The following is a 24,317-nucleotide window of genomic DNA, read 5'->3' on the forward strand; positions in this document are numbered from 1 at the left end:
TGCGACCAGGCATCCCTTCCTCCTTCCTGTGCCCCTTGTGCATGATGATCTCAACCTACACTCAGGGTCTTAACTTAGTACCAAGGCAGCTTGACTGAGTCATGGTCATCCAGTGCAGTTGCTTCACATTCTAGGTTGGCTCTACACCCTGGTACCATTTGGAATTGGAGTGACCAAGGGCCCGGCAAAGTCTCTGAGAGCAGTTATAACCCATAATAATAACAACGATAATATTTGCACAATTGCCACGTGCCAGACACTCTACTAATTGCTTTGGGTTCATTGAATTCAGTGGGTCTCATTGAATTCTCGCAATTAAATGAGGTTGATAGGTGATATTTGATATTATTACTTCCCTTTGTGCTAAGATTTTCATGGTCACATATCTAGTAGATGCTTCATTCATGATTTATTTGAACCTAGACAGTCTGATTGCAGTGCCTTAAATACTACCCCATTCTGCCCTTCTAGTTAGCGAGTAGACCAGCATCTTGATAGTCAGTGAGGTAAATGTACGCTAAGACTGCAAAAGTAAAAATATTCATGATCAATGCCAAGTGATGACTTTTTATATCACGAGGGTCATTGATGTCAGCATTGCCTTACTCATCTTGACCACCATTCAGGGCAGAGACAAAAGTTTGTTGCTATGTTGCCTCCATGCTTCAAGCTCTAATCCAGGAACAATCTTTTCCCCTGGTTTTCAGTGACCTTCACATTTACATATTTGACATAAGTATACATAGAATCAGCTCAGACCTCACAGGTATTTAGCAGTTAAAATGACCACTCCAATCAGTAAGGAGACAGGAGAGAAAGAGTGAGAAATTGGAGAGAACAAGTTAAATTAATATTTTATTGTTTACATCTTGGGTAAAGAGATTTAAGCCTAACTCTTAATTACTTACTTTAGTTACTGTGTTGAGATGAGATTCTTAACAAAAGGTAGAGTGATTGGATGTTTAAACTTATTATTTGGTAAAAAAAAAAAAAATATATATATATATATATATATATATATTTTTTTTTTCCTACCTAAACTTCTAAATAACAAATAACCTCTCTGCACCTTTCAACATTTGCAAAAAATTTCTCTTTGTGTTTGGTAGCTGAAAAAGTGCCAGAAATTCTAAAACTAACCCTTTTTGAGGTTTTGGGATGCCCAACTTTCATGAAGTCCACTTAGGTCAGTCACTTAGGTCAGTCACTTAGTCCTGAGGGGTTTCCATGTCCTCAATTGTTGCACATGGTGGTGGACTTACCAAGATCCCATCTGTGTTCGATGTCTGAGGGTTTATGAAGCTCTTTTTCAGTCGTTAATCAAGAAGAGTGTTTTCTCAGGTGCTGGGCACACACACGTGGCATATTCACACTCATTCATTATTTCATTCATTTATTCATATTTATTTATTCATCCATTCACTCAACTGACAAATATCTATTGACTTCCTACTCTGCCAGCCAGTGTCCTATATCCTGTGGGACATTCAAATGACTTGTTTAACCTTCAGTATATTTCATATGTGGTTGAATATATGTAGTTAATTCAATAAGGTAAGGAATCTGTATCCAGATATTAACTAACAGTTTGATCTTTTAAACTCTACAACATTTCTACGATCAGTATAGATAAGTTTTCATGTTTATAGTAGAAGATCGCCACAGCTGTTCTTTTAAAGAAACAGTAAAAAAAAAAAAAAGAGTATATAAAGTTTTTTTAAATTGTTTTAAATCTACTATTCATAGATAGTGGCTTATATAGTTCATCATCTTCAGAGTTTTACTGAAAAATAAAAGATAAATTTATATATTTTATTGTATTATTAGATATAATTATGTTATTTAGATATATTTATCAACTTAGATAAGTTTTACATATATTCTGGTGCAAAATATTCTTTTAAATAGCCTAATAAGAAATAGTATTCTTCCTAAGCCTGTTAAATGCATTAAGTACTCGGGGAAAATAGCTGTTTAGACTCAGCAAGCCCCTCAGCGACTCTAGCTCCCTCACACCCATCAGATGACCAGCCTTCTACTTTTCTGAGCAGATTAAGAACATCTTAAGGGGAATTCTCAGTTTCTTTTCTATCTAAAAGGTCATCTTGCTTCATTATTCCTTCCTCTCCTCCAGTCTAAAACAGAAGTTTTCATTCTTTCTTCTGAAACCGATCCTTTAATTTATGCCTTTGAGTTCCCTTTTCTTTCCTACTTTTCCAAGAGTTTATTCCCTAATGATCTTATCACTTGTATCTTTTCCCCCTTAGCTTCAAGCCTTCTTTATCTTTTTTTAAAATAAATTTATTTATTTTTATTTTTGGCTGCGTTGGGTCTTTGTTGCTGTGCGTGGGCTTTCTCTAGTTGCGGCGAGCAGGGGCTACTGTTCGCTGTGGTGCACAGGCTGCTCACTGCGGTGGCTTCTCTTGTTGCAGAGCACGGGCTCTAGAGCGCAGGCTCAGTAGTTGTGGTGCACGGGCTTAGTTGCTCCGTGGCATGTGGGATCTTCCCAGACCAGGGCTTGAACCCGTGTGCCCTGCATTGGCAGGTGGATTCTTAACAACTGCGCCACCAGGGAAATCCCAAGCCTTCTTTATCTTAAAGCAAATTTCGTCTCAATCATGTTTCTTTTTCAGGTAGTTTGCCCAAGAAGGGATGGAAAGAGATGAGATACGTGTGAACTTTCTAAAATGTCTGATCATGGCAGTCTCTGATGGCAATCACTGTCTACCAAATGAAGTTCCCTTACCATCTGTCACCACCTTTCCTTCTCAGCCCTCACTCCCATTACCTCAATATGCCAAATGTTCTAGTCACACCGGCTATTTCTTCAGCATCCCATGCTCTTCTCTGTTGCACAGTGATATGTTCATATTAAATGCCTTTCCTCTGCATCTCTACTTACCAAATCCTAGCATTCTTTTAAGACCTAAGAGAGTGTAGCATGCCCAGTCTCTTGTTTCTGTACTCCCATAATATCATTTTATGCCTCTGTAGCTTTTACAACTTGTTGTTTATATGGTTTTCTCACACACTGGACAGCAAGCTCTTTGAAAAAAGGATTCTTGTCTTATTTATCTTTGAATTCCACATGTGTACATTATTTTGAATTCATACTTGGTGTCATTGAAATGGATATAAATTATTAGATGGATAACTGAGACAATAATATCTAGATTCAAACTCAAAGTAATATGAAATTTGATTTCCAATAATATTTTATTTCATTACATTAGTATATATAAGCTTTGGAAAAAATATCATTTGACTGAGTGAATGAGCCAGGAGATGAAATTCTGGAACTGTCTGACAGAGTTTGCCTATTAGGATATTATAAACACCTGCTTGAAACTTGAGCATTTTTCTAGCCTTAAACTTTGTAGGTGATGACATACTCCAAGATGAGGCTGAAAATATAAATGCCATCCAGAGTTTATCAAAGTGCCAGGGGAGTACCTGAATAACCACATAGCAGAGGTGATTATAAAGCTTTTCTGGTCACGTCATTTGGATGAAGCATGGCTTCCATTTGAACCACTTACCTCTGTTGAGTCCTACCTGGTTGTTCAAACCCTTCTTGAGCATATGCTTTCTTAAACTCTGTTAATAACTGATATTCAGATTATTTGTTGTTTTCTAACTTTATGTCCATTTCTAAACTCTTGAGGTTTGGTACCCTGTCGTTTATTTAGCCTGTTGCCTCACCAATCCTTGGACAGCGTGTAATCAAGATTTGAGGCTGGGGCTTCCCTGGTGGCGCAGTGGTTGAGAGTCCACCTGCCGATGCAGGGGACACGGGTTTGTGCCCCGGTCCAGGAAGATCCCACATGCCACGGAGCGGCTGGGCCCGTGAGCCATGGCCGCTGAGCCTGCACGTCCAGAGCCTGTGCTCCGCAACGGGAGAGGCCACAACAGTGAGAGGCCCGCGTACCGCAAAAAAAAAAAAAAAAAAAATTTGAGGTTGTATACCTCTACACTGGCCCATGAGTCAATTTCCCCATTCCCTGTAAAGCTTTTCAAGAGAAGAGACAGAATTGATTATTTCAGCACCTCCGTTCCTAACAGTGGATGGGGCCCATCTGATTAGGTTACACGAAATGCCATAGGCCTTGCCGTGATTTCTTTTTGAAGGATCTTTATTGTATCGTGGACCTAGGGGAGGGAGACTGAAAGCACTTTTTTTCATTACATCTGAGAATCAGTTGTAGCATGAAATATTGGAATGGAATTCAAGTTTTCAGCTGTGCTTTCATTACTTTTGGTATTATTTCCATTGATGTGGGAGACTCTCCCCTAAGAGATGGATTTTCCTTCAGGCAAGGTCAGCCTGTTTTATGCATACTCAAGAATATAATGCATATTTTATCATTTGATTTCTTCATTCTCTTTGTTTACATACTCCAGAGTTAACATTGGCTTTTCTGTATGCTAATCTTGGCACGTCCAGGAGTAAAAGGAGAATTGGAGAAAGAGTTATGACCTTATTTAAGTATACTGAAATAGTAACCAACTAGTAGCCATAAGTGCCATAAAAGATAAAACTGGAGAAAACAATACCTTGGAGTTATGACTTTGTTATGTCATATTTCTCATTAGAGTATAGTAGTCAAATAGTCCTCCTTTGGTTTTATCCTCCAAATATCAAGTTAAAGAATAAATATTTAAGATAGCTTGGCAAGAAGGAGTTATTTACCTGCCATAATGTTATTAAGAGATAGAATAGAGGGAATTGAAAGGAAGGGAAAGAAAAATGAAAGTGAGAATATAAAAATAAAATGTATCACACATGAGAAAACAAAAAAATTTTTTTTTAATTATACAAAACGTCTAATTGGCCCTGTTCTTTTGCAAAAGCAAGTCAGCAAACACCATTCTGCAAGAGAAGTAGTACCTGTGGAGATGGGGTACCATATGTCTATAGGCCTTGTTGGTGAAATTTTGATTTTATGAACCGAAGGGCTTACCTCCATTGACTGTCGATGAAAGAGCTGTCCTTGCTTTGGGAATAAAAATTGATAAACAGTTTAATGGAACATTGGTTTTTAACTACTGTTATTTTCTGTTCATTTGACTGATTACCTTTAAGGTATGGATGATAAATGTCTTTGCTCATTCTAAGTTCAATTTTATTTATTCTTCATTTTTTTATTCCTTTATTCATTCAGTCAGTTTCTGCAATGGGGCCAGATTAATAAACTTTAAATAAGATAGTAATATGGATAATGGAAAATAGTTGACTTGAAAGGTTGAAGACCTAAGCTATAGCCCAGACTCATCTATAACCACCTATGAGTGCTTAAGCAAGTATTTTAACTTATCTGGTTGTCAGCTTTTTTTCCTCTATTATTTGGCTGATGGATTCAATGATTTCTAAAATCTTTCACAATACTAAATACTCCCTATATGATTTAGAATAAGCTCAACAAGTAATTGTGATAGAAGTGGATGGTTATATATTTGATCCTAAAATAAGTTAGTCTGATGTCAAATATGTGGTCAGGAAAAAAAAAAATCTCAGTTACAACCCTGATCTTAGAAAACTTGACATGTGTTTAAGAATACACGTGGGGGAGAAGTTCGCATTGCCAGTACCAGACAATAACAGTCCAGATGCAGAGTACGGAGCAGAGAGCACTATACGATCCTGAATCATCAAAGAAAGATTAAATTATGTTCAGGAAACTATAATTAACTCAAGGAGAAGGCTAATGTACTTTGGAAAATAATCACTAGCAGATGTTAAAACAAAAATTATTTCTCTGTCGTCTTTACCTAACCACAAGGTTGTATTAACTAGAACATTCACCTTATTCCTAAGCTTCCCCATGAACCAACCTTTTACCACACTAAAATAAAGTGTATGCAACTCAGGAATGATAGTCTTATGTTTTAATTTCATCTGATAAATGTATTTATCTCTAAATCTAACACTGAGAACTATGGACTTTAGTATATTAGCACACATAGTTTTCTTTAAAGACTTACTCAGTATCACTGCCTCTCTAAAGCCTTTTCTACTTCTTTTGGTAGGGTTGGCCACTTCCTTGTTTGTGCTCCCCCTGTACTGCATTTATATTTTTCTCAAAGCGCCTAAAACACTTTGTTGCACTTATTTGTTCACAAATGTTTCCCTTCTAGGCTCTGAGCTCTTAACTATAGAGCTTGCCTTTTCCATTTTTGTATTTTGTAAACTTAGCTCATTTTCTGACAAATATGGACATTCTATAAGTTTCTAAAAGTATCATAAAATAGTCAGAAACCCTAGTTAAGGAGGCTTAAGTTACAATCACTAATTCACATGTACCTACTTTTTTGTGCTTTTAGTAGTTCTAATTTACTCAGTGCTTTTATTTTGTATCTTTTCTGTGCTCCAGCACTGAGGACCTGCTGAGAAGTTGCAATAGACCAAAGGTAGCTCTAAGATCATTTTTACGGCAGTTTCCAGAACCGGAACCCTAAACAAAATGGCAGAGTAGGCGAATTTTGACTCAGTTTGCCCCATCCTCCTCTTGTGAAAACTCCTTTTTCCCAGACACACTTTTGACTTTTCAAAGCCTTCTACTTAGTTGTCCCAGCAATGAATTGCCCCATGCTCCCAGATTAACACTCTTTCCCATTCCTACTTGTATCTCTTTAACCCTTTTTCATCTTCTTTACATTCCGAACTCAATCCCAACATTTACCTTCATATCATAAATGTTTCTAAAGCTCTGAGCTTATAATCAAATCATCATACTGATCAGGGTTTGTGTGCGTGTGTTGTATGTGTGTGTGTGTATGTGTTTGTGTGTATCTTCCCAGCCTATAACTGCCTTCTCTACCACCTCCTAAGTGCCTCTTACCTTGCCCCTCCAGATACTCCAGGTGGAACAGTGACCCCATTTAGAGTCTTTCTTTGTAGCAGGGAAAAGTTGCCTCTTTTGGTACACTTTGATAAAGTGTATCTTTTTTTCTTTTTTTTTAAATTTTTATTTATTTTTATTTTTGGCTGTGTTGGGTCTTCATTGCTGCGTGTGGGCTTTCTCTATTTGCAGAGATCTTCGTTGCGGTGCATGGGCTTCTCATTGCGGTGGCTTCTCTTGTTGTGGAGCACGGGCTCTAGGTGCCCAGGCTTCAGTAGTTGTGGCTCGTTGGCTCTAGAGCGCAGGCTCAGTAGTTGTGGCACACGGGCTAAGTTGCTCCGTGGCATGTGGGATCTTCCCGGACCAGGGTTCGAACCCGTGTCCCCTGCATTGGAAGGCAGATTCTTAACCACTGCGCCACCAGGGAAGCCCTGATAAAATGTGTCTTGAGCGTGCATTTATCTTTCAGTACTCTCCTCCCATCTTTACCTAGTGCTTTTGAATCCCTTCTACTCCCTTCTATAAAAGAAGTATCTCTTCTCTAGTATATGTAGAGTGGTGTTCATTCTTTTAAATGTTCCTTTTAACTAAGAACTATAAAGATCATATCTTGTTTCCAGGTCCTATTTGCCACTTTTCCCATAGAGTTGATGCACATAATTATTACTTTTAATTGTGACAACTCTCATCCAAAGTGTAACTGGAATATCTTATTGGCTTTTCTACTGAAATTATGATCTAGTTTGTATGTGTTTAACCTCAGTAAAAGGAGTGATGAGAGGCACTTATATTTGCATGAGAAGTTTGCCAATAAAACCTTAACCGTAGTAAACCATTAAACCATAACTTGTCTTAAAATAATTTGGAAGAATAGAGAAATGAAATAATAAAGAATCTTACCAACAATGGATATTTTTTAAAAAATCTGTCTCTGCCTATCTATCTTCTATCTATCTACCTACTTATCTAATCGTAGCTCAACATGACCTTTGCTTAGCTTAGTAATAATAACCTGTAAGCATCCAAGAATAAATATCTAATGCCAAGGATTATTTTTCTAAAAATGGAAAGACTGAGAAACAATAATGCTTAAACTTTCCAAGTGTTTGTTACAAATAGTAGATGGAGTATTGGAAAATATTTTAAAGGCACTCTCCTATAAACCTGCAGACAACAGAAAAATCAGTCTTTACTTTGTTAGTAAAGTGAAGGATAATTTTCACCTCATATTTAGGAATGAATTTTAAATGACTTGGGGATATTTAACAAGATCTGTTAACACAATTTTCTGAAAACTTGTTAATTTTATTGAATATTAAGTTTTCATTGCATAGTGATTTCTTATGAATCTAAAAACCTAAAAGTAAAGTTTAAAAAAATGAAAAGTCTCTCTTTCCTTTATTCCATTGTTTAAAAAGTATGCTATATGAACTGCTGATTTCTAGGAAACATAAGCATGAGTTATAATACCAAATTCTCAAGAACTGTTTGAGGAAATATTTTTCTTTTATTTTGATGAAGAAACTGAGGCACAAAAACTCAATTAAAATTAATGCAAAAACAAATTTCTGAGATGGTTATCTCTATGTCTTTATTTTAATAGTAACAAGAATTACCTCCCTTGTAGAGGCCACTACTAATTCAACTGCAACAAAATGATTTGTGCAAAATCCCCAAACTTGGTGTCACATCTTTCATGTTAATATCATTTAGATCTTTGCTTTAAAATCACACTAATTACCTGGAAGTTTCTGTGAGGTAAAATATAAGTACAACATTACGACCACCGCTTTTTTGTTCTTCAAGGGAAAACCAATCATTGAAGAGGTCATGCATAGCAATCCAGACAACAGAAACAATTTTCAAATCCTCTGAGTGAGTGAAAAGAGGGATCTTCTAAATCTAAAATTCCAGATATATGTGCATATCATGAGACAACTATTTTCTATTTCCAGGAGCCATAGTCCTGGAGATTAAGACTGGAAAAGTAGAGTCGGAACTGGGAACACTGCCCCTGACACAGCTTGTCTGGAGGACTTACGTGCTCTCTTTTGCCTGTGGAAGCTGTTGGTAGAAATGATGGTTTCTGGGTTAGGGAATGGTTGGGTGCTTGTCTATATTTGCAGCACAGCTGGAAGGAGTGGGTGTCAGTGCTAGCCTTCTGAGGATTAAGTTCTCCTTTTCTCTTTTAAGGCTTAGTTCAATGACTGTGGGACTGCCAATCATAGGTAGTCACTGAATACTGCAAGTTGTTTTTCCCTATAAATAGCTGTATCTATAGAATCTTGGCCCATTTATGTCTTGGGTGAATTCTGTTCAGAGTGCAAAATAGCTCAGTGATTTATTCTTTTTTTTTTTTTTTTTTTTTTTTTGTGGTATGCGGGCCTCTCACTGCTGTGGCCTCTCCTGTTGCGGAGCACAGGCTCCGGACGCGCAGGCTTAGCAGCCATGGCTCACAGGCCAGCCGCTCCGCTGCATGTGGGATCTTCCCAGACCGGGGCACGAACCCGTGTCCCCTGCATCGGCAGGCGGACTCTCAACCACAGTGCCACCAGGGAAGCCCTGATTTATTCTTTTTTATCTGCGAGATGCCATGCTTTACTTTAGCTTAGGTCGTGTTGCTAACGTACAGTTTTGTTTTGTTTCTTTAGCATCTTGACTTGATTTTTTTTTTCCAAAAGAGGTGCTCTTTTGTTTGTTAATATGGATGTGGTTAATTATCATATATATGTATATATGAAGGACCCCACCACTATTCTCTCGGTGTTTAATCAATCATGTTCTTTGTCTTTGATGAAGCTTTCAATTTTGAGAATGGTAGAGCTTGTCAAGAGTCATTTAAGTGCCAGCAAATGGTTGATTTGAGGCAAGAAGAACAAAGTTAAAAAAGAAAATAAATCTAGCTTTCGCTTAATAATTTGCCCTTTGCAGCAACAGAATCTTATCTGACCACCCACATTCATCTGGCTGCTGACGTGGTTCTTGCTTCAATTGCAGAAGCTATTTTTGCACCTTTTGTGTCTTTTGAGGAACCGAGTGGGCCTACTTGCTTATAATGATTCATGTTGCAAAGTGCACAGGGTGTCCTGAAGTGCTACTGCAGTGATGTGCAGAAAGGAGGAGAAAATGAAAGCTAACTGCTTCCTTTAAGCATTTTGAACATTCACATGACGTGGTAGTAGATTAAGGCACATTTTAACTGTCCTGTCTTGATGCTTTAGTCCTTCCTATGAAACACAACTTGTCTGAAAGAAAGAGCAATGTTTTTAAAAATGCACAAATATACAATAGATATCTATGGATATGTAGTAATATTTTTATATGGGCCTTTTTTACCAGGAGATAAACCATCTTAAGATAGTTGACTGATTAATCTATTTGGATTAAGTAGTTTGACTGACCTTCTATGCTTTCTTTTTTTTTGGATCAGACTTGAATAAATTAATTCTAAGTATGAGAAAGTTCCTTTCTTTGTTACTTTCCAGAGTTTGTTATGTCTCAGGATTTCACTTTGGTTGGTTTTGGCTTCCTATTTTAGAAATTAATTTTAGCACAGAACATAACATTACTGAAATAAACTATAGAAAAGAATTTTCTATGAGGTTCTTCATCCTGTGGAGTTTAGTTGCTGATGCACCAAAAGAAGTTTTGTGGGAATCTCAGCTTTGAGACAGAATTGTATCGTGGATTGCAGTGGCATAATTTCTAGTTCCAATACCTCGTTTTAACTCTAGCATTATTTTCCAAATTGCTTCCACGTTTGCTGTTACAGACAATTCTTTTATAATGCAAGTACTTATTCAAAAGATTTAAACTATGTGAAAAGAAAGGAAATTTTTTCTTGAAAGAAAAAGTCTTCTCGAGAGATCCAGTTCCAGATTTTCTTTTCTCATGGAAGGCATTTCTATGAGTGAAGAATAAGCATGTCTGTTAAATTCACTACAAGTGTCATCATTTAAAAAATCTTCTTGTTCATCTTTTAGATTCCCAGAAGTTGTGCATGAGTTCCTGTGGAGAGAGTTGGCATCGTGGATAGCAAAGACGGTTATGATGCAGTTTTTTGATACGAGGATAACAGGTTAATAACTAAAATTTATTGTTTTATTCTATTGTTTTTACATTGAACTTGAAAAGCAGTTTTAACTTACTGCACACCAGTATGTGAATTTACTTTGTCTTCTAGTCTGGGAAGAAACAAGGTATATGCTATTTGGAGAGAAATATAGTGAAGGTTTTGTTTTGTTTTTCATAATAGTCCGGTTTTAATTATAATTTGCTTAATTGAGATAGCCTCATTTAAGAGAATTTCTTTCTGGCACAGTTTACTTTCATGCAAAATTCTATGTAGTAAATCCTAATAACGTTTGTTATAGAATGGGGACACGTTGCACCAGAAGAGCAAAATCACAATTGTAAAAAAATTGCCAAGAAAAATTTATGACAAAATATTAAAATTAGCATGCTAGAGTCAAAATAAGTCACAAATACTCTGAACAGATATGCAAACTATACAACTATCTGCACTCATTGTAGCCAACATGGAAAAAATATAGTTCAGTTTTCCATTAGGCTTTAGATGTCAAATTAGATTTTAATGTATGTCCAGTTAGAGGGTGATCATCACAATCTCTTTACTTTTCTCCAGAAGTTCTCTGAATTGTTTGGCAGGGTTTTGTATCATATACAGTATCCTCCTCATATTGGCGACTTGCTCCGTTTAGGGAGAACTAAGGTTGTTATGGGAGTTTTTACTAATCAAAGAAGCATTTATAATGAATTTGGCTCTCAGGAAGGTGCCTTTTTTTAATCATCCTGTGTAAATAAGTCAGTATTCAGCTGGGCTCTGGCACTGGTCATGGTTTTTCGGTAGACCCTTGTTTCCTTCATCCGGTACTCGTATGTGGTAGTGACTTGTGGGTCCGTCAGCATTAAAGCAACGGTGCTCCGAGATGCTCATGTATTTCCTAAAATATTTTGTAGTTGATCTATGGCATTTTGAAAGCAAATATATGGAAATGGCCTCTAACTTTTTGTCTAGTAATTGCTATCAGAAGACATATATTTTTTTACACGTGTAATAACACCTAATTCTCAACAACAAAAACCCAAATAACCATTTTAATTTGTTTGAAATGTTTTATTATTAAAACATTGGAAGCAGAGAAGTAGTGTTTGTTGCCCATCATTTTATACCATTATTATCTAGGATGTTATTATTTAATGCTCACTTGACTTTTGCCACCACTCAAGTAATGATTAATTTCCTGAGGTAAAGTTTTTTTCTGAGATAGTGTTTTTCTAAGCAAAAGATCCCAGATTGACAGCCCTGGATACTGTAGGCCTTTATTCATCTGCAGAGCTAGGCTGCCCTTCTGCCAATCCCACCCAGCTGTTATCCTGAAGAGACCTCTGTGGAGGTCTATAAGGGAGGCTGTTTCTGTGCCTTTCCTTTCAGGGCCTGTCTGAGGAAATTACTTAACTGGGTGCCAGATTTATTTGAGTGGGACTGAAGCGTGGCCAAGGGAGTGGGCACACTTTTAGAAAAATGGCAACTCTTCCAAGTAATATCATTTTCTTTTCTTCTGCTCAATTCCCTTATTTCCATTACCACTGAAATAGCCACGCAGAGGGTAGTGTCTTTTTCAATATTACCCCCCTCTGAAAAATGCACTGAGCCTGCTAGACAATGCCTGCCTTTCTTTACCAACCGAAGGACTCCTATGGGCTGGAGCGTCATCCACAGGAAAGCCAAAAGTCATATCCTCTTGCAAAATATCCTACTCCTTTCAGAGCACTCAAAGGCATTAGGGAAAATCTTAAATGTCAATGTGAAGCTGTGTTTGGAATACCGTTCCTTGGTTGGCAATGGATGCCAACAATGAATTTGCGTGGGTTTGGTTACCATATAAAGAAATCTCAGAGAAGGAAATGATAACTGGCTGTTTTCTTTTCATATGAGGATTGCTCGAATATTGCATTTTTAGACATATCAATCAATTGGGAAAAACAGAGATTTACTTTTAACACACAGTTAGAGTATGAAAAATGAAATGAATCTACACAATCATAGAGAAGTAATGTAGCTGTAATGAACCACATTACCATGGCTCTTTATAGCTCCAAGTAGATCTTTATGGAGAAAATTTTGGTAAAATTGCAGGTATATACAATAATACATTTGATGGTTTATAATAATATTCTGAGATCCAAGGAAAATATTTCCCTATCTTATAAGCATTTTCATACATTTAAGTAATACAGCACAAGCCCAGGAATTTACGCCATTGTTGGTAGAGTAAGATGGCTAAGTAAAAGTATCACCTAGCAAAAAAAGACAAATGTCATTATCAAGCTTTGGCTTAAACTTTGAAAGCCTTATGGATTTTCAAGTGAATTTTTTTCCCTAAGTGTAAGTTGAGGAGAGCAGCAAAGAGACTTTGAATACTAGACAGACATGCCATGCCCAGGAATAGATCTATGGTGCAAACAGTCTGCATTGCAGAATTTTTTTCAGTTTCCAAGATAAAGCAACTGAAGACAAGAGATTAATGAAAAGAGTCCATGTTCTTATTGGTTCATGAATATGAACCAGTATCCCAAAGGACCCATTACTCCTGTTTTCTCCAATCTGCCTTTCTATACGCCTCAGAAACTCCAAGAAGGAGAGTGATTTTATGGATAGAAGTTAGTTGAAGGCTGTCCAAGGATGGTGTTGGAGAGAATAGTATATGCTCAGATATGTTTAAAATCTCATGTAAAGGGTTCATGTGAAATAGGAGTGATTTCCAATTCCCTAGTAATATTCTTAATTAAGCCCTTCACTGAAGTGAAAAGTTAGACACTGTAGTTCAGAGGAATGTAGACCAGAGGTGTCCCTGATACTTCTGGGATCTCCTGCTCAGACAGAAGGACAGAAGCTCTTCTCTGAACAGCAGTAGGGAGCATGGCACTGGGTTTATCTAATTTCATGATGAAATGGTAGGACATCTTAGGCAGGTTTGTCATAGAAATTTAAAAGGAGGAGGTTTTCCTGACCAAAGCTATTTGCATAATTGTCATTTTCTACTGGGATCAAAGCTGTGAATTTTAAAACATTTTCTGGATAATAAATGCTATTGGAGTACAGGACGGTCTTCTGTTAAGATCAGCAAAATTGATTTTTTTAAATAAAATTGTAGGCGTGACTTTTTTGACGAGCCCTTTTCTAAAATTTAAACCCATCAAAAATTAAATAACTATTGTAGATAATTTTTGTTCTGACCATTAATTGTCTACTTTTGAATTTTATGTAAATCGCTTTTCTTCGTCTCTGATCTGTTCTTTAATAGCAAAATATTATTGCTTTTCCTTGAAGTTTATTTGGTGATTCTCTTTTTATGATATGCCCTTAGTGAATAAGAATTGTATATGTCTGGTTTAGGGTGTAATAGTTTTAATTTTTTACTATAAACCATAAAAATTAAATCTGATTTAAAAAGTTATTGCTTTGTTGCTAAATGAAAACACTACATTCTATTTAATTATTAAATATAGTATCCCAGTCCTGTTTTTTATAAAATTTTATGTACATGTTTAACTTGAAGTCCGTGTTTTAAGCAAAATTATATATTTTATGTAAACCAAGGAATGGGAAGTGACCATATGCCTAATTTTCACTTGTGAGGTTCTTACTTTCCTTAAAAGTAACGCGTCTCAAAGAACAAAGTAAAACAGTTGTATGTCATGAGAATTAATCATGTTCTCACGAGGAGCTGTCTTCATTAATACTTTAATATAAAGATTTTGAACATCATTTACACTATGGGTTTGTTTGAAATCCATACAAAACTCAAATATTCTCCCAGGACCATGAAATATTCAAGCATTGGAAGTGTTGGAGTCAAGTGAAAATATTTAGGAGAAAATGTTCTTGAAGATGTATTATTTTACATTGTGATAAAACTTAGCAGTGGAGCTGGGGGTGGCAGGTGCTAGTTGGGGAGGTGAGACCCCTTAGCCTTGGCGGTCTGCCAAACCTGGATTTGATTCTGGTTCTGACCCTAAGTATCATCCTCAACTGTATGTATGGGTAATAACACCTGTGGCGTAGGACCGTCATGAAGCTCTATACCAGTGTAACTCTACCAGTGCATGTAATAAGCACACAGTAAATAGCAGTCATCATCCTTGTTATCACCATCAACAGAACTGCATACATAGATCAATACCATGATAAGATAATAAATATGAAAAGCAACCTAGAAGTTATTCAGTTCAAGCTCTGACTCTGAATTAAGGAAAGATGTGCAAAAGTTTCTGACTTGAGTTGGAAATACACTGTACTTCCATTTTGGAGGGTGTTACCTCTAAAGGTCTGACAGAGGTTGTGTCTACGTGAACCTCAAGTAGGTAGTTCATTAAACAAAAATTCAGCCAATTTGGGCTTAACGATGCTTATTCTTCTTATTTGCATTGAAGTCTAACAAAGCCATCACTTCTCTTTCAGTGTTTGCCTCTTTACCTATAGAGGGATTCATAGGAAAATCACTGTATGGGGAAAAATGTAATTCAATAATAAAACGTTTTAGCAAACCAAAGTTAATATGCTTGTTGTTTAGTTTTCTGACAACTGCTTTACAAACCTACTGTGCTTCATGGCTATTAGCAGAAAGACTTTTTGATTATAGATACCTTGCTACAAATACGCGGGGGCTTCTGATTTCTCATCCAAAAGATTTATTGTTCCTGTGGGAATTTCCATGTTTTCCACCCTTTCTAAGTGCAACTACTATCATCATCAAAGTAGCATTCTATATTAGGGACCAAATTGGTCATGGAAATAAAATCAGTATTTGAGTTTTAGTTTGGAAAAATACAGTACGTTTACATGGTGGCATCCTTTTTCTTAACCAGTATTTTATTTAAAATGTGAACATGCCCGGGTTAAAAAATAAGCAAAAATAAAAATTACCAAAAATCATAAGGTTAAAAGTAGAAATCCCTTCCTGTGTCCGTTCTTCTGACTCCCTGGCTCCATTTATGTGATTTAACCAATGTAAAAGCTGTTTGGCATTCTTGCAGAAATTTTCTGTTTATTGCTTGTTTTTCTTTTACACAAATGGGATTATAAAATACATTCTAGGGTGCAATAAACTTTTTTTTTCACATCTAATGTTACTATCTCCTGAATGAGCTTTTATATTAGTACTTATAGCTATACTTACTTTTTTTTTAATGGCTGAGTTTATGACTGACTTAATCCTTGTACATATAACTTTGTGCATTTGTGTACATCCATGAGGATACATTTCCAGCAATGGAATTTCTGAGCCAAAGGGTATGAGCGTTCTTACTTTGATAAGCACTGCTACATTGCCTATCAAGGAAGTACCTCAGCTATCGTCGTAATTGATAGAGTTGAGCATTGAAGTTCGCAGAATCCTCTGGGTACGACATTGGCCATTCCCTTATGGAAATTGAGTATTCACTTAAAATCTGATAGTTTCTAAGTTGTCAAGTTTTCCTGAGCCATTCACAGTCATCTGGAGGACTCCTTCACTTTGCTGTCATGCAAATTTCCTGAAAAGGATATTTATACATTTAAATGTTTAAACCTATAGGTTGAATTTTTTAAAAACCCACTATTCTCAACTTTTTAATATCTAAAGAACTAGAACCAGGCTTATTGTGTCAAAAGTCTAAGATGTTTTAATATATTAATCTTATATCTTAGAAAATATGAATCTGAAGTTTAAAAAATTTTTTTCTCCTTGAGTTGTTTTTGGACACAGTGACAATCAGTATTAGGTTTACTGCTTTAGTTCAGTGTTTTCTAAAGCAGTTACCTGCTGATTTTTTTAGAGCACATAACATTGTGAGCCCTACATATAATGAACGTTAAATTGACATTTGCATACAACAGTGTTGTAGTTTAATGGAACAATCTTTCCTAACTGCATTTATTTTCTACCCAGGAAGCGTCAAGACAATCATGCCCATGAGAACTCTAAACCATTCAGGTAATCATTATATTTTCTAATTGTCCCCAAAATATGTTTTGTTGTCCATATTATGAAGGTTTTATAACTATTTTATTTAGATGCACTTTTCTGCCTTTTCCAAAGTTCTGTGACAATCTTTGATTCTTATAGGTTTAGTCTAGCTCTAATCACTCCTGATCACCAATTTTAAACTGTAAAATATATCTATATTTTTATTAACATTACATAGAATACATATGACATTTTATATTAACTGTTGTATTATATACTTATAAATTATATTATATATTTAACATATATTTTATATTAACCTATGAAATATATCTATATAGAGAAATATGTAGTACACTTAGCATGTAAGTCATAAAACTTGGTTAGAAATAGCTCTAAATTTATTTTAATGAAGCCTTTTAAAAATCTTATGATTTTATAAATAATATGTATCAAAAGTTTTCCTTTAAATGCTTTTCTGACCAAAATTAAGGGGTATTTAAAAGGATGACCAAAAGTTAAGCATTGAGGAGATTTATGCTTATGACTTAATGCTGTTTGCAATGAATAACCTTTCATTGTGGGATTAATGTAACAACCATAAAAAGGATTTCTTGGAGTAAAAAACATTTCAATTTATCCAATTTCAGGCTGTTTATTTAGGAACGGTTTTGGTTTCTTGCTTGATAACTACTATGACAATCTCTTTGTGTTTCGTTCTCTTTCAGACCATTTTATCTTAGTGAAACTGGCAACTGAACTTTGCTCTAGTTGATGGGCAAAATTTCTCCTAGAATATTCATCACCCCAAGTTCACCCTAGTTGAAAATATTCAAATGCCGTAAGAGATCTTTATAGATTTGCACTTAGCTTTTGGATGGACATTTCTACAATGGAGAGAACTGTGTTATAGCCCTGGTCCAAGGACATTACCATCTAATGCCCATAGACTACGGTGTGGGTGTGGAAAGTTCCAAAGAGAAGGAACACTCAGCAAGTTTGCAGACACCCTGGAACATGGAAGCAAGCAAGCTTTGAAAGGCGCAGCTTTGAAGACACTCCATGAGTCTGCACGGCTTTCAAGCGAACTAGCACTTGAGACCTTGTGTAACAAAATGGACACTGGGGACACAGCTCTAGGACAAAAAGCTACCTCAAGGTCTGGAGAAACTGATAAAGCATCAGGTAGATGGAGACAGGAACAATCAGCTGTTATTAAGATGAGCACTTTTGGCAGTCAAGAAGGACAGCAGCAACCACAAATAGATCCTGAGCATATCGGAAACACAGCATCAGCACAACTCTTTGGTTCTGGGAAACTGGCCTCACCTGGCGAAGTGGCACAGCAAGTCACAGAGAAGCAATACCCACCGCACCGTCTGAGTCCTTATTCATGCCAACATTCCCTCTCTTTTCCTCAGCACTCATTGCCACAGGGGGTCATGCACAGCAACAAGCCACATCAGAGCCTTGAAGGCCCTCCGTGGCTTTTCCCTGGCCCTTTGCCATCTGTTGCCTCCGAGGACTTATTTTCCTTTCCTATACACAGCCACAGTGGTGGTTATCCTAGAAAAAAGATTTCAAGTCTGAACCCTGCTTATAGCCAATACTCCCAGAAAAGTATCGAACAGTCGGAAGATGCTCACAAAAAAGAGCACAAACCCAAAAAGCCCGGCAAGTACATTTGCCCTTACTGCAGCAGGGCATGTGCCAAACCCAGCGTATTGAAAAAACACATCAGGTCCCATACTGGTGAGCGGCCATATCCATGTATACCTTGTGGTTTCTCTTTCAAGACAAAGAGCAATTTGTACAAGCACAGGAAGTCACATGCCCATGCAATTAAGGCAGGATTAGTCCCTTTCACAGAATCAGCTGTATCTAAATTGGACCTAGAGGCCGGTTTTATTGACGTAGAAGCAGAAATACATTCAGACGGTGAACAGAGTACAGACACAGATGAGGAGAGTTCTTTGTTTGTGGAGGCTTCTGACAAAATGAGTCCCGGCCCACCCATGCCGCTGGATATCGCCAGCAGAGGTGTCTATCATGGGTCACTGGAAGAATCACTGGGAGGTCCGATGAAGGTGCCGATTTTGATTATCCCCAAAAGCGGGATTCCTTTACCTAATGAAAGCTCTCAGTATATTGGCACTGATATGCTACCAAACCCGTCTTTAAATACTAAGGCTGATGACTCTCACACAGTTAAACAGAAACTTGCACTAAGACTGTCAGAGAAAAAAGGACAAGATTCTGAGCCATCTCTAAACCTTCTGAGCCCGCACAGTAAAGGAAGCACTGACTCTGGTTACTTTTCCCGCTCAGAAAGTGCAGAGCAGCAGATAAGCCCTCCAAACACAAATGCAAAGTCTTATGAAGAAATCATCTTTGGAAAATACTGTCGGCTTAGTCCGAGAAATACACTCAGTGTTACAACCACAAGTCAGGAGCGCGCCACGATGGGTAGGAAGGGCACCATGGACTCATTACCTCACGTTAACACCAGGTTAGATGTCAAGATGTTTGAAGATCCTGTTTCACAGCTGATCCCAAGCAAGGGAGAGATCGACCCCAGTCAGACAAGCATGCTGAAATCCACTAAATTCAACAGCGAGTCAAGACAGTCCCAGACTATTCCATCATCTATCAGGAATGAAGGAAAACTTTATCCAGCCAGTTTCCAAGGCAGCAGCCCAGTTCTCCTAGAAGCTCCTGTTGACTCTTCACCCCTTATTAGAAGCAACTCAATGCCAACTTCTTCAGCAACGAATTTAAGTCTTCCTCCTTCTTTGAGAGGAAGTCACTCATTTGATGAACGGATGACTGGTTCTGATGATGTGTTCTATCCAGGGACTGTAGGAATACCCCCTCAGCGCATGTTAAGAAGACAAGCGGCTTTTGAGCTGCCTTCGGTACAGGAGGGGCACGTGGAAGCAGAACACCATGGCAGGATGTCAAAGAGCATCACGGGTCCATCCTTGAAGGAAAAGAAATTGATTCCTGGGGACAGGGTTGGGTATGACTATGATGTCTGTCGGAAACCCTATAAGAAGTGGGAGGATTCTGAGACACCGAAGCAGAGCTACAGGGATGTTTCCTGCATCAGCCCCTTGAAACACGGCGGAGAGTATTTCATGGATCCCTCGGTGCCATTGCAGGGAGTGCCAACCATGTTTGGAACTACTTGTGAAAATCGAAAACGCCGGAAAGAGAAGAGTGTAGGGGACGAGGAGGACACCCCGATGATCTGCAGTAGCGTCGTCAGCACGCCCCTGGGCATCGCGACTTCAGATTTCGAGCCCAAATTGCAGATGCAGGAAGGAGCCAGGAGTGGATTCGGCCTGGCTGGACAGGAAAACCCTTCTCATGGTCACTCGGAGCGCTTTGACCCGTGTCGACCCCCGCTGCAATCTGGAAGTCCATCGCTTGGGTCAGAGGAGTCACCCGCAGCTGCTGACTCAGACAAGCCGTCAGACGGAGGGGGCAGGAAGCCTCCCGGCAATGTGATCTCTGTGATTCAGCACACGAACTCGCTGAGCCGCCCCAATTCATTTGAGAGGTCCGAGTCTGCTGAACTCGCCGCTAGCGCCCAGGAGAAAGCCTCGTCACCTTCCGAGACCTGTGACAGTGAGATCTCAGAAGCCCCGGTGAGCCCAGAGTGGGCTCCGCCCGGGGAGACCACGGAAGGCGGGGGGAAGCCATCCCCTTCGCAGCAGGTCGCGCAGCCGCCCTACCACGCGCAGCCCCGCCTCGTGCGTCAGCACAACATCCAGGTCCCCGAGATCCGCGTGACCGAGGAGCCTGACAAGCCAGAGAAGGAGAAGGAGGCCCAGAGTAAAGAGGCAGAAAAGCCGGTGGAGGAATTTCAGTGGCCCCAGAGAAGTGAGACCCTCTCCCAGCTCCCGGCCGAGAAGCTGCCGCCCAAAAAGAAGCGTTTGCGGCTCGCGGACATGGAGCACTCCTCCGGGGAATCCAGCTTTGAATCCACAGGCACCGGCCTCTCCCGCAGCCCCAGTCAAGAAAGTAACTTGTCGCACAGCTCCAGTTTCTCCATGTCTTTCGAAAGAGAAGAAACCATGAAGCTTGCGGCACCTCCCAAGCCGGATGAGTTTGGGAAGCACTCAGAGTTTTTGACGGTCCCTGCTGGTTCGTACTCGTTGTCCGTCCCCGGCCACCACCACCAAAAGGAGATGCGACGCTGCTCGTCCGAGCAGATGCCTTGTCCCCACCCAACGGAAGTCCCAGAAATTCGGAGCAAATCATTCGATTATGGGAATCTGTCCCATGCTCCGGTGGCAGGGGCGTCGGCATCCGCGTTGTCCCCATCCCGGGAGAGAAAGAAATGCTTTCTGGTGCGGCAGGCTTCTTTCAGTGGCTCTCCCGAGATCGCCCAGGGGGAGGCCGCCGCGGATCTGAGCGTAAAGCAGGAACAGCTAGAACATCTGCACGGCAGCCTCAGGGCCACGTGGCACCACGCCCCGTGCTCTGTGCTTCCTGCCCTTCAGGCAGAGGACCCAGGGAAGCAGGTGGTGGGTCCTTGTGCCCAGCTGAGCTCAGGACCACTCCACCTGGCCCAGCAACAGATCATGCACCTGGATAGTCAGGAGTCTCTGAGAAATCCCTTCATACAACCGACATCCTATATTCCAAGCAAGCACCTGACTGAACAGCCACATTTATTTCCACATCAAGAGACTCTTCCGTTCTCTCCAATCCAGAACACCTTGTTTCAGTTCCAATATCCTACCGTCTGTATGGTTCATTTCCCAGCTCAGCAGCCCCCCTGGTGGCAGGCACACTTCCCCCATCCCCTGGCTCCGCACGCTCCAAAGAGCTATGGAAAGCCTTCTTTCCAGGCAGAAGTTCACCCCAGCTACCCCTTGGAGCCTGTGGCGGAGCACACTGGAAAGAAATCCGCTGATTATGCGCACACGAAAGAGCAAACCTACCCGGGTTATTCAGGAACATCAGGGCTACACTCCAAGAACCTTCTTCCAAAGTTTCCGTCAGGGGAGAGCACCAAGTCAACAGATACTCCCTCCGAGCAGGTTCTTCAAGAAGAGTTCACCTCAGCAAACGCTGGGCCTTTACAGTCCTTACCAGGAACAGTGGTTCCTGTTAGGATCCAGACCCACGTACCGTCCTATGGGAGTGTCATGTACACAAGCATTTCTCAGATGCTTGGGCAGAACAGCCCTGCCATTGTCATATGCAAAGTCGACGAGAATGTGACCCAAAGAACACTGGTAACCAACCCGGCCATGCAGGGGATAGGATTTAACATTGCCCAGGTGTTGGGGCAGCACGCAGGCTTGGAAAAGTGCCCCATCTGGAAAGTACCTCAGACCATACCCCTTGGCTTGGAATCCTCGATCCCCTTATGTTTACCTTCCACCTCTGACAGCGTCGCCACCCTGGGAGGCAGCAAGCGGATGCTTTCTCCAGCCAGCAGCTTGGAACTCTTCATGGAAACAAAGCAGCAGAAAAGGGTCAAGGAAGAAAAGATGTATGGACAGATCGTGGAGGAGCTCAGCGCCGTGGAGCTGACCAACTCAGACATCAAAAAGGATCTCTCCCGCCCACAGAAGCCCCAGCTGGTTCGACAGGGCTGTGCTTCTGAGCCAAAGGATGGCTTGGCGTCAGCGTCATCGTCCTTCTCCTCGCTGTCCCCCTCCTCATCTCAAGACCACCCATCCGCCAGCGTGCCCTTGAGGGAGCCCTTCCCTCCAAGCTCCAGGGCACCCGCTCTGGGGCAGAAGTCCAGTGGGCCTTCTGAAAGCAAAGAGTCCTCAGATGAGTTAGACATTGACGAGACGGCGTCTGATATGAGCATGAGCCCGCAGACTTCCTCATTGCCACCCGGGGACAGTCAGCTGGAAGAGCAAGGGAAGGGCCAGAAGCTGCCTGCCGGCGTGCTGGTCCCCAGAGCGTCCGACCCAAGCGGGAAAGTGGCAAATTCGACTCTTCTTTTCACGGACGTGGTAGATTTCCAGCAGATTCTGCAGTTCCCCAGTCTGCGGACAACAACGACTGTGAGTTGGTGCTTCTTGAATTATACAAAACCCAATTACGTGCAACAGGCCACCTTCAAATCCTCGGTATATGCTTCATGGTGCATTAGTTCCTGTAACCCAAACCCATCAGGATTGAACACCAAGACCACGCTGGCTCTTCTGAGGTCCAAGCAAAAAATCACTGCAGAAATTTATACCCTGGCTGCTATGCACAGGCCTGGAGCCGGCAAGCTTACGTCATCAAGTGCTTGGAAGCAGTTTGCTCAGGTAACAAATATTGTTTCTGAAAGCACTCTGTGTTGTGGATTTGATCGCTGAGCAGAATACGTAGTGAAGGACGTACGGAAAAAAACATACAAGTAAAATGAAGACCAGAGCTGGGGAGGGGGTCCTCTGCAAACGGGCCTTACCCATTGACCCTGAACTTAGTTATGAGGGGTCAGTACCAGTCAGTACTTAGGAAAGTACCAAGCACAAAGTATCTCCTCAGCCGGGTGCAGTGAAATTCCACCGCAGGGGCTAATTCCTTGGAGTTCCTCTCCGTTCCAACCTGTGTTAGTGACCTAGCAGACCAACTTTCCTTTGATGTGAGGACTTCAGGAAATTGTGAAATGAGGACATAGAACAGGGAGTGGACACAGGAGAGGAAAGATCAGGAAGGAGGCTGCAGGGTGTTAGAACTGAACTTTGTGAACTTCTGAGGGAGGGGTTGTTCCCATTGGATATTGTTTTACTAAAATTTATTTTTAATATATTTCTCTCAAAACTCATTTTTCCAAGGGATTAGCAGGTTCATTCCTACATGAACAATTATTGCCTTACATGTAGGATTATAAAAATATTAATAAGGGCCTCTTTGGAATTTATGCTAAATTAATAAAGAAGTACATGGAGGTCTTAAACAAAAATATATAATAAATAAAATATAAAATATATTTACTCACTTCAGTTACCATTTATCTTTAATAACTTTTGAGAATATTTTCTAAACGCATAGAGATTGCTTGATTTGCTACTTCCAAAAACAGAACATGTTTTTAACATTGTTATTAGTGTTGTACAGTGTACGTGCTAGTGGGGTCTTGTTGGTTTTTTTTTTTAACAGAATGTTGAATTTATTCTGTAGAAACTGTCATCTTTTCTGATTTTATCCCTGTTGTCCCTTGTTTTATGTAGCCAGCCTGTGGCCTTTTAGCATGGAGTTTAGGCTGATTTTCAGAGATCATGGAAGAGTGGGATGTGTGCGCTTCCTCTGTGTCTTAGGGAATGCATACGAAATGATTCTCTTTTTTTGGCCTACAGATGAAACCTGATGCGACCTTTTTATTTGGCAGCAAGCTAGAAAGGAAACTAATGGGAAATATCTTAAAGGAAAGAGGGAAAGGAGATATTCATGGAGATAAGGATATTGGATCCAAACAAGCTGAGCCCATTCGAATTAAAATCTTTGAAGGAGGGTAAGGAAACACAGGTGCAAATGTAAAGTATTC

General features: G+C 39.8%; 1 protein-coding gene across 6 annotated transcripts in view; it reads left to right on the forward strand.

Annotated features, from left to right (window-relative positions):
* HIVEP2 (HIVEP zinc finger 2) overlaps positions 1 to 24,317 on the forward strand; it is a 191,667-nt gene that overhangs the window by 147,302 nt on the left and 20,048 nt on the right. For all 6 annotated transcript variants that reach the window (XM_027084867.1, XM_027084851.1, XM_027084845.1 and 3 more), the window contains 4 exons: positions 10,823 to 10,917; positions 16,793 to 16,837; positions 17,539 to 23,094; positions 24,130 to 24,284. In XM_027084867.1, the coding sequence (XP_026940668.1) occupies positions 17,926 to 23,094; positions 24,130 to 24,284 (5,324 nt within the window). In that variant the 5' untranslated portion in view covers positions 10,823 to 10,917; positions 16,793 to 16,837; positions 17,539 to 17,925. The remainder of the gene's footprint in view (positions 1 to 10,822; positions 10,918 to 16,792; positions 16,838 to 17,538; positions 23,095 to 24,129; positions 24,285 to 24,317) is intronic.

This window comes from Aethalodelphis obliquidens, unplaced genomic scaffold, assembly GCF_003676395.1.
Source record: "Aethalodelphis obliquidens isolate GAN/ISIS:26980383/991018 unplaced genomic scaffold, ASM367639v1 scaffold3, whole genome shotgun sequence".
Classification (NCBI taxonomy): domain Eukaryota; kingdom Metazoa; phylum Chordata; class Mammalia; order Artiodactyla; family Delphinidae; genus Aethalodelphis; species Aethalodelphis obliquidens.